This window comes from Protobothrops mucrosquamatus, unplaced genomic scaffold, assembly GCF_001527695.2.
Source record: "Protobothrops mucrosquamatus isolate PMUCROS unplaced genomic scaffold, P.Mucros_1.0 scaffold_132, whole genome shotgun sequence".
NCBI lineage: Eukaryota > Metazoa > Chordata > Lepidosauria > Squamata > Viperidae > Protobothrops > Protobothrops mucrosquamatus.
The window spans coordinates 493,999-505,520 of NW_015386208.1; the positions used below are offsets into that span (position 1 = coordinate 493,999).

The 11,522-nt window shown below is 35.3% G+C and overlaps 1 protein-coding gene across 1 annotated transcript; it reads left to right on the plus strand.

The window, feature by feature from the left end:
* Positions 1-8,939: 8,939 nt before the first annotated feature.
* Positions 8,940-11,099, plus strand: RASSF9 (Ras association domain family member 9). Its single transcript, XM_029284485.1, has one exon. The coding sequence runs from the start codon at positions 8,952-8,954 to the stop codon at positions 10,200-10,202; it is 1,251 nt and encodes a 416-aa protein (XP_029140318.1). The 5' UTR covers positions 8,940-8,951; the 3' UTR covers positions 10,203-11,099.
* The last annotated feature ends 423 nt before the right edge of the window (positions 11,100-11,522 follow it).

The following is an 11,522-nucleotide window of genomic DNA, read 5'->3' on the forward strand; positions in this document are numbered from 1 at the left end:
CTGGGACAGTATTCCACACATTGAAGATATTAATGAGAAGGGCTGTTTCAATGGTTAGAATAGAGGCAGAGAGGTGTAATAAGCCCTTTCTTGATAAAAGAATCATTAGAACAGTGTCAGATGGTAATGGAAACAGTTTATTTCTACATAAGAACATATGCCATGAAGTATTTCCTTGACAATAAATATTAATTATATCAACTTCTATTTGAGAGGTAGAGCAAAAATGTTTATGATGTGAAATTGTTACTGACAAGCAGAAGCAGAGTTCAGAGTATTTTTGCTGAGTATTACCAGGATTATCTATAATTAAAGAATTATGATATAATTTGCCAGAGTGACCATATGATATTAGATCTTATTGATTTAACTTTATGAAATATGAGTTGACAAAAAACAGCTGCTTTAGATTTTGCAATTTTATGATGCTGCTTGATACATTTGGTATTAACAACTGTCTAGAGATGAAAGAAATAGTAAATTTAGCTAAAAGGTTTAAAGTGCCTACTGTTTAGTACCATAGACTATAATTCAGTGGTTGAATAAAATAATTTCTAAATCCCCAATTACTTTTTTCTGAATTATGACTCAGTGCAGGACTCTCAGTTCTAATACATATTTGGGTCATATTAGCATAAGCAGGGGAAATCACTTGGTAATCTATATAATACAGATTCTCATCATGAAGTTTTTATATGTTTACTTCTAAGGCAGGTTAGTTATTCAACAGAAACATCTGCATTTTGTAATCTGAGAGTTCAGTATTGTCCTCCTTTTTAGCACGTCTCACCTGTTTCTGCTAACCATCCCAGTATGAACACTCTAGTGGACAGAAAGATGGATTTATTCTAAGCTGCATGACATTCAAGACTGCAGAGTTTCTCACTCAGCTATAAAGATGAATATCTGCAGTTATATCACCTTCATGCCAAACAGCTATGCTATTGACTATTGCTGATTAAGCATAGCAATTCCACTGCATTAATGTCCTGCTCACCTACTAAATTAGAGCGAGAGGTTGTGCTATAACGTTTAGAAGATAAAATGAGGACAATTATGATTAGCCATTTAGAATTTTTCAAGCCAAATTGATGAATCCCCATATTCTCCACAAATTAAAATTTGAAATTAATAATAGAATAATAGAGGTGGAAGGGACCTTGAAGGTCTTCTAATCCAACCACTTCAGACAATTAATTGTCCAAACTCTTCATAAAAACCTCTTGTGTTGGAGCACCCACAACTTCTGGAAGCAAGTCATTTCACTGATTAATTGCTCTGTCAGGAAAATGCTCCTTAGATTGCTTTTTTTATTTGTAATTATTGTTATGAATCTTAAAACATTGGTACACGTATTACCAATGTTGTAAAACTGTTCAAGATATGTATAACTATCAAGAAATGATAAAAGTGAAGTTTAACTCTTATTATCTTTCTTTTATCTCCTCAGAAACTATTAATGGATATTGCTTTTGCCCATTAGGCTTCTATTCAAATTAGTCAATTCAGGTGCTTTTTTTGTAAAAAAAAAAAAAAAAAAAGATGCCAGAACTCACACACATCATACCACCCGCTTTGCCTACTCTACAAGGTTCCATCCAAAAAAGGTGCCGGAACTCTGTTCTGGGCGTTCTATGACAAAAAAAGCCCTGGTCAATTCTATCTTCTTAGGTGAGAGATAATACACATATACACAGCCTGTATATGAAACATTAAGTAGTGCATACTAATGAGTGACTCGTTCTTATTTCTGGTCTATATCATTTCCCCAGTCTTCATCTCTCAGCCCATTATGGATTAATTAGTATTTTTTTCAAAAAGAAAAAAAAATCCTGCCTAGGTAGTCATTAAGGTGAAGATCTAATAATTCATATTAGAATTCTTAAAGAGTGAATCTGAAATATCCATAATATTGCTTTCTCTCATCCAGATAGTTAACTATTTCTTCCATTATGCTGGTGTAATTTTTTACTTTGACAAGCTCAGAGATTAAAACAACCAATCTCCTTCTTAGAATATCAGATTTTATTAACTAAATATCTTTATCCCTAGTTTCCTCCAGACTGCATAATTCAATTTATAATTGAAAACCATAATCATTTTAATATTGCCTCACTATTACAGTAGTAACCCTCTCTTTTAGACAGAGATAGCCTCAGATAATGAGAAGTTTAGGACTAGCCAGAACATCTGCAAAATGGCACAAAGGGCTTAAAATTATATAACTTATATTTTAAAATTCTGTTTCAATGGAAGCATCAGCAACATATTATTCAGCTTTATGAAATGGGTAATGTTGTTACTGCTCTAAAATTCTAGAGACCTGAGGGATGTTGAAATGACAGCTGAAGGTAATCAAAAGTAAATCCTGTTTTATTTAGGACAGGGCAATTTGTGATGCCATAGAATTGTAAGGATAGAAGATGACAAAGTGAATTGTCTGGCCAATGTCTCTGCCCTAGAGCAGGACATCCTTTGCATAAAGGATTTCCTGACAAATGCCTGCCCATCCGTTGCAGAGATCTTTCCATCATCTCCCTCTTTCTGATTTTAGACTTTAAGAGATGAAGAAAGGCTTTTTACCATACAAACATACATAAAGACTGTATGCATGGGTACAATTGCCACTTTGTTTAAAATTTTAAAAGGATATTATGTTGACCCAGTGTACTTATAATAATAATAATATAATAATAAAGTTGGAAGGGACCTTGGAGGTCATTTAGTCCAACCCCCTGCTCAGGCAGGAAACTCTATACCATTTCAGACATATCACACATATGATAGCTATTGTTTTCCACTCTGATTAACTAGTTTCTTTCTACAAGAGCATCCATTCTTTAAGTTTTTAAGTTTTAGACTTCCATTAATTAGATTGCAACAGTTCTTTTATGTGTCCTCTGCTTTATCAGTCTTATTTTGCATTCTTATTCCTTATGCATTTATTGTAAAATATTGTTGTGCAGTTTAAAATTCAAAGAGATATATTCATTTTTTTCTTTCAAAATATGTATTGTTTTTATTTAAAACAACTTTAACAAAAATTATATAAAAATCTTTTTAGAAAACATCCAGAATGGAGACTTTTGGACATGTACTTTCCCTTTTGTTACTGCCCTTTTGTTTTATATCAGCATCTTATGCTTATTTGTGAAAATGATCACTTCATCTGATTCAGAATATACATATATAAAAATTGTATTTCCTATAATTTTTATTGAGTATATTTTATACATACATATAATAAAAAATAGTGTCCTTGGGCACAATCCCCAAAGATCATCTTGAATATGATCAGCATTGACAAAATCACCATCAGTCAATTGCAAAAGGTAGCTTTACTTGGAACAGTTTACATCCTGCGACAATACTTTAACATCACCAAGCTACATCTATCTATCCCAGATCCTTGGGAAGGACTGAATAAGTGGATAAAAATTCCAAATCCAGTCTAAACATCTGGCTAACTATGCAATGAACCACAATAACAATGCCTGTCATTCATGATGTCAACAGACTACTTAACAATGAAAATAGGTAGGCGTGGAATGTTGCAAGTACACTAGACAGTTGAAGAAGAAAAGGGGGCATTGGAAGAATACCTGAAGCACAGTGAAGACGATGCACTGAAGCTAATATACCATAGAAAAGAGACATGGCAAGGCAAAGTATTACATGATTAGCACATTTAAAAAAAGTAGCAGGCAAAGTAGATAACAAGACCTGGCAATGGTTAAGAGAGGAAAATTGAAGAAAGATGCAGAGGGGCTAATTCTGGCTTCATAAGACCAAGCCTTAAGAAGAAATGTATACAATGCCAGAACTGAAAAGACAGAAACAGACAGCAAGTTCTGCCTCTGCAGAGAAGCTGAAGAAACAGTGGACTACCTGGTTAGCTGCTGCAAGAATATCACACAGGCTGATTACAAACAATGACATATAAAGTAGCAAGAATGTTGCATTGAAAGATCTGCAAGAAATAACATTTGCTTGCAAGCAAGAACTAGTAGGACCACAAAATAGACAAAGTGAATTGAAAATGAAGATCTGAGACTTTGGAATTCAAACAGGTAAGAACCTGCCACGTAACAACACATCAGAGTTTACAAATATTGATAAGAAAAATAAGAATGTCTGGATAGTGGACATTTCAGAATTTAGAGACAACTTAATTAGAAGAAAAAGAACTGGAGACAATCACAAAATTTAAAGACTTGCAAATAGAAGTAGACTGACTGTGGCAAAGGAAAACAAAGGCTAATTGGTGCCTTTGGTGCAGTCTCCAGACATCTGGAGCACCACTTGAACACCATCAGCATTGACAAAAATCACAATCAATCGGTTGCAAATGACAGCTTTGTTTGGAACAGTCTATCATGAAACCCTTAACACCATCAAACAACAACATCTACCTTCCCAAGACTTGATAGGTGATTAAAATTGTCAAATCCAGACTAAACTACTGGCTGACTGTGCAATCAATAGTTACAATAATACTTAGATGCTACTTTAATAATTCTTAGGTCCTTAGTTAGGGCTTGAATTATTAAGTTTTCACTTTAGACTGTGAATTTAAGTTTAGATTCATACATAACTTACTGAATGTGCACAAAATAAAAATTGAATATAGAAGTTATATAGTGGAAACAAGAACAGAATGGTGGTGAAGAAAAAAATTGCATGGCCAATTTCTACAAAAAAAATCAAGGAGAAAATAGATAAAGATGAAATCTGGCAATGCCTTACAACTGGAACATTAAAAAAATGAAACCAAGGCTTGATTTTGGCTGCTCAATAGCAAGCTATTTGAACAAATACAATCAAGATCAGAATGGAAAAATCATCAAATATTCAAACCACAGATTGTGCAAAGAAGCAAAAGAGTAGACCATATACTCAGAGCCCAGTGCTCTTCAACATCTTCATCAATGATTTGGACGAGGGGATAGATGGGGAACTCATCAAATTTGCAGACGACACCAAGCTGGCAGGAATAGCCAACACTCCAGAAGACAGGCTTAAGATACAGGAGAATCTGGACAGACTTGAACACTGGGCGCTATCTAACAAAATTAAATTCAATGGTGAAAAAAGTAAGGTTCTACATTTAGGCAAGAAAAACCAAATGTACAGGTATAGTATAGGAGGTACCTTGCTCAATAGTAGTAACTGTGAGAGGGATCTCGGAGTCCTAGTGGACAATCACTTAAATATGAGCCAGCAGTGTGCTGCAGCTGCCAAAAAAGCCAACGCGGTGCTGGGCTGCATTAACAGAGGGATAGAATAGAATCAAGATCATGTGAAGTATTAATACCACTGGTAAGGCCACACTTGGAATACTGCATCCAGTTTTGGTCACCACGATGTAAAAGAGATGTTGAGACTCTAGAAAGAGTACAGAAAAGAGCAACACAGATGATTAGGGGACTGGAGGCTAAAACATACAAGGAACGGTTGCTGGAATTGGGTATGTCTAGTTTAACAAAGAGAAGGACGAGGGGGGTCATGTATCTCAGGGGCTGCCACAAAGAAGATGGAGTCAAGCTATTCTCCAAAGCACCTGAAGGCAGGATAAGAAGCAACGGATGGAAACTAATCAAGGAGAGAAGCAATCTAGAATTAAGGAGAAACTTCCTGACAGTTAGAACAATTAACCAGTGGAACAACCTGCCTCCAGAAGTGGTGAATGCTTCAACACTGGAAGTTTTTAAGAAGAGACTGGACAGCCATTTGTCCGAAATGGTATAGGGTTTCCTGCCTGATCAGGGGGTTGGACTAGATGACCTCCAAGGTGCCTTCCAACTTTACTATTATTATTATTATTATTATTATTATTATTATTATTATTATTATTATTATTATTATTATTATTATTATTATTATTATTATTAAGTCTTGGCTTATATATCTGGTACAACTGTGGTTAAAAACAAAGCGTGGATAGTTGATATGTCAGTACCAGGAGAAAGTAGAATAGAAGACAAAGTATTGGAGAGGATCACAAAGTGTTAAGATTTATAAATCAAGGTTGAGAGATAATGGCATAAACTGGCTATAGTGTGCTAATGGTTATCAGCATACTGGGTTCTATACCAAAAAATCTTGCCCAGCACTTAGAAAATAATTGACAAAATTTCCATCTGTCACTTGCATACCCCACACTGCTTGGATTCACACATATACTAATACTGATACATTACAACATTCTAGGTTCTTGGGAAGAACCCGAGGCACATGAACACAACACCAGCTAAAGAACTGATAGCAGTAACTTTACATTGTTGTGAACAGAGAATAATAATAGTTTGTCTGCCATCTGGCTTCTAACAACTCTGGATGGCTCACAATAATCAAACAAAATACTACAATAAAGCTGACAATAGACAGCAAGTGCTGCAGACCAAATGGAATGAAGTGAGGAGTCTCACTCTCCCATTTCAATGAAAATCCGGCTCTTCATAACTCTTTTGAATACCAGCAGAGTTGGGGACATCTGGATCACTGGGAGAACCTCATTCCAGAGGGCAGGCACTACTACAGAGGAGGCACACTTCCAAGGTCTCCTAAATGACATTGCTTAATCAAAGAACCTGGAACATGCCAATCTTGTTCAGGCAAATGCAATGTGAGAAGGCAGTTCCTCAAGATGACTTATATTATAATCTTTAAACGTTGCTTTCCATCCTGTTGGAGAAAGGACAAAAAGAAAGCAAAACCATACTCTACATCACAAGCTTCACAAGTTTCCTTTCGCGCATATGCTTTGACTGAAAAGAGATCCCGTGCCAGTGATTTTAATTAAGGTTCAAACATTCATTGTAGGCTGGGAAGTCTCTGACCAAATTTACAGTCTGGAGCATTCCTGTTGAACATTAGATCTGTTTGATCATGCTATTTTTCAAGAAACTGTATTCCATTCCAACCTCCTCCATTTTCTTTTCTTTTTTTTCTCCAACAGCCAGCATGCCAGTATGTACACTGAACATGTTCAGTTCTAACTGAGGTGCCTTTTTTATAGATCCGTGAGTACTTGCCTCTCACATATACTTTAGTTATTCACTGAATAATTGCTAGGGATGGCAGGGTATCTTTGCCAATTCAGTTACTGGGTAAAACCTAGAAAGAAGTGCCTTTGCAAGAGCCAATTTTTAACATGACATACAGATGCAAACACTGCAACTAATTCAAGCAAACTGCTTGATCCCATATTCTCATTTAATTAATATGCAGAAGGGGGGAGCAGGTACAGTAGCTGAAATAAGCCTTCCTAATGATCTTAGGTGGTTTCTATGAAATGTCACTTTAATGAGTTTCTTTTTACTACATGATTACTCATTTCCCACAATTGCATTTCCATGCTTTTCCTGATTTCCCTGTTTTGCTTTTCATCTCTTAAGTAGACATCTGTCAAACAACCATTCCTAAGGTCTGTCTATACATTATGTCTTATGAATGCCCTTCATTTTCTGTACATTTCAACAAATATATTTTCTATATAACATAATAACAGAGTTGGAAGGGACCTTGGAGGTCTTCTAGCCCAACCCCTGCTCAGGCAGAAAACTCTATACCATTTCAGACAAATGGTTGTCCAATCTCTTCTTAAAAACTTCCAGTGTTGGAGCATTCACAACTTCTAGAGGCAAGTCATTCCACTGATTAATTGTTCTTACCATCAGGAAATGTCTTCTTAGTTCTAGGTTGCTTCTCTCCTTGATTAGTTTCCATCCACCGCTTCTTGTCTTGCCTTCAGGTGCTTTGGAGAACAGCTTGACTCCCTCTTGTTTGTGGCAACCCCTGAGATATTGGAACATTGCTATCATGTCACCTCCTAGTCCTTCTTTTCATTAAACTGGACATACCCAATTCCAGCAACCGTTCTTTATATAGTTCAGAATTTCTGTGAAGGAATCCACATAGTATGTAAATAGAAAAAGGTAGCCTATTTCAAAGCAAGCAAACAAAAAGATACCATGTGCATAGAAGAAAACATGCAACTTAGGGAAATCACAGTGCAAAACATAACAAATGAAATATAGATTCATTGCATTTTCTCATTCTGATTAGCTTAATTTATGTGTTTATAGTTTGCCCAAAGGGAAACAACTCAAAATAGCTAGCTTGCTTGCTTCATTCATTGATTTATTGATTCACTAATTCATTGATTGGTCGATAGATTTCATTTCATTTATATCTTGTATTTTCTCAATCACCTCAAGACAGGTTACATGTTGTTGTTCTTCCAGCATCTCATTTTCCCCCACAAAATACTGTGAGGTGAGTTGGGGGGGAGGGAGGGAAAGTCACCCAGTGAATTCTGTAGTGATTTGAACCTGGGTTTACTCAGGCCAACTCCAATATTAAGACCAGTTTTTTAAGCTGACTCTGTGTTATATTCTGAGTAATTGGATAGAGTAATAGCTAGTTTTTGTAAGCTTTAGTGAAACTAAATTAAACTTGCTATATAGTTCTGTACAAGTATATGCAAAAATATATCTCACTAAGTTCCTTGAGAATTACTGTATTGCATATAAGGCATATGATTAAAGATTGAGCATGCATAGCTTTTGTAACATATATTAAAAATGTAGGATAAATTAATTTTGTCCTGAGATTCTTGACCACCTTTTCTACAATCTTCCAAGTTATCTTAAGATTCCAAAGCCTATCCATGGTTTTGGGGGTTTGCAGGGGGTATATTTTATAATTGAACAGAATAGAACAAAAAATAATTTTTTTAAAAGGAAGAGCAAAAGCAAAGGAGCAAACACACAAGCACTTCTTGTGTTTGCGAAACACTTCTCAAACATGTCCTTGTATGTGTATAAATTTTACATGATAGTTTCAATGCAGGATGTCCATATTTTAATATAATCTAGAGTTTACCCAAAACTACAATTTGGCTTATAAAATATTTTTGTTTCTTTAACTTCAGATCGTCTGCGAAAGAAATGGGTTCCAGTGACCAAGAAATCATAGTCTGGGTTTGCCAGGAAGAGAAGATTGTCAGTGGATTGACTAAACACACAACTTGCATTCAAGTAGTTGAAGCTTTGCTGGAAGAACATCAGACCACTTTGGCAGAGAAGAGATTTCTCTTTGGACAACCTAAAGATTATTGCATTATAGAAAAATGGAGAGGTTCTGAACGGGTTCTTCCACCTCTCACAAAAATGCTCAGACTCTGGAAAGCCTGGGGGGAAGAGCAACCTAATTTGCACTTTGTCTTGGTCAAGGCAGATGCTTTCCTTCCCTTACCCTTGTGGAGGACATCTGAAGCCAAGATAGTTCCAAACCTGGAAATGCACTGGGATCTGAGTCCAGCAAATTATATGAAGATGTTGTCAGTGGACAAACAAAAGAGAATTCTTAGGAAAACCTTTCGGAAACTGGCCAAACTTAAACAGGAAGGAGTTCTGCAGGAGAGGGACAATATAGAGACACTAATCCATCTCATCCTTTCTCAAGACCACACTATTCACCAACAGATTAATAGAATGAAGGAACTAGATATGGAAATTGAAGAGTGTGAAGCCAAATTCCATCTAGATCAGCTTGAAAGTGATGGGGAAAACTATGTTCAAGAGTCTTATTTAATGTCTTCTTGTAGCAGTTCTGAACAGCTAATGGAAATGCCTCATAACCATCAGCAGGAAAGTTCAAACAAATGTGATGGGATTTTACAAGTGGAGGAAGGACTAAAGCACCACAAGTTAATGATTGAAAAGCTCTCTGCTGAAATTGAACAAGAGGTTAAGGAAAGTGAAAAAAATGGAGACTTATGGACAGAAGAAGCATCTAAAGGGGAAGTGGAGAACGCTGATCTAGAAAGTGTTAAGAATGAGCTGGAGAGAAGTATGAAAGATGCTCTAAGGATTCATTCTCAGTTGAATTGCATAGAGCAGGAACTAAAATATCGGGATTTGATGCTTCAAAGGAAGGAAAAAGAATATGAACTACTTGTAGAAGAGCTTAGTGATTTGCATGCTAATGATAAAAATGTATTCAGTTACCCAACCAGTGAAGAGGAAATGAAGGACAACGAAACTGGAACCTGTACAAAAACTTTTCAAGGCACAGACCTTCTTCACAAAATGACAAATTTAGACCTAAATGATACAGACTCCGACACTGGAATCAGTTCTACTCACAGCCAAGATTCAGAGACAGCTATAGGAGACACATTGCTATTGTCCACATAGTTGAAAACAATTATTTTAATTGAGGCAAATGTAATACTTGCACCCTTTAAAAATCACATAGAAAATGTGGCACTTTTTAAAATTGATTCTAGTTCTAATGGGATATTTTCCCTGATTTTTTTCATAAATATAAATCAGGCAAATCATAGAGCCAAATCTCATAAATAAAAAGGAATATACAGTAAAATTATATTCCTTTTTTTCAAATAATGTACCAAATTCAACTGTTCTATTGATCATGTAGATACAGACTGGTTAACCAGACTTGAGAGACATGGACAGAAGTATAAGTCCATATAACAATACAAGTTCTCCTTTGTATGCATTATCAGTCCATAGAATTCTATGAGGAATATTGTCTTTTGTTTTTATATACTGATTCACTGCCAATCCAGTGCAATAACAATGTGGATATTTTGCGATGCAAAGCCTAATCTTTGAATGTCTATGATATTTGTGGAAAATGCACTGCATTAGAGTTAGCAGTACAGCAGATTTTTTGTGCTGCCTTTTATTAAACGATAAAACAAAATCTAACAAAGTTGCTATTCCAGTCAAAGTTCTTGAGTTGCATAAAAGCAATGTTTTTATCAATACATCATTTATTACTGTTACATATCTCTAAATAAGGTACTGATTTTAAAGATCAGTTGTTTTCCTAAATATAAATTTAAGATAATGAAGTAAATAAATTTTACAGTGCCATAGTATAAATCAGAATCTGATAACTCTTTAACCAACATATGCTAGTTAAGCAAAAACAAGTGAGATCAGTGCTTGATGTATTGTAGATGAGGCCTACAAAACTAGTAATCCCAGATTACAGCATATGAATGCTGTTTACCTTGGATTAATGTAGCAATACAGTGAGAAAGACCATCAATAAAAGGCCACTTTCTAGACTGGACAATGGAAGCATTATTTCTATGTTTATTTTATTTCTTTTACATTTTGACTTGATGTTTCGCTTTTTATAAACATCATCTACCCTATTGTTATTTCTAATGACTGAGAAAATTCTCTTCTTTGGATTTCCAACCCCCATTAACCTTGGGACATTAGGAAGAGATTTTCCCTATATATACTGTATATTGTTGTTTTTTTAATGTGGCTGAATCATTTGGTATTATGCTGAATGCCTTCATGGGAATATTTTTGAGTTCTGTTACCTATTTTGTTCCTACTGGAACTATAGACGAATAGCAATAATGTTATTATAGTTTTATAATAATTTATTAATATGATAAATATATACAGATAGTCCTTGACTTATAGCCATTCATTTAGTGACCAAAGTTAAAACAGCACTGAAAAAAGTGA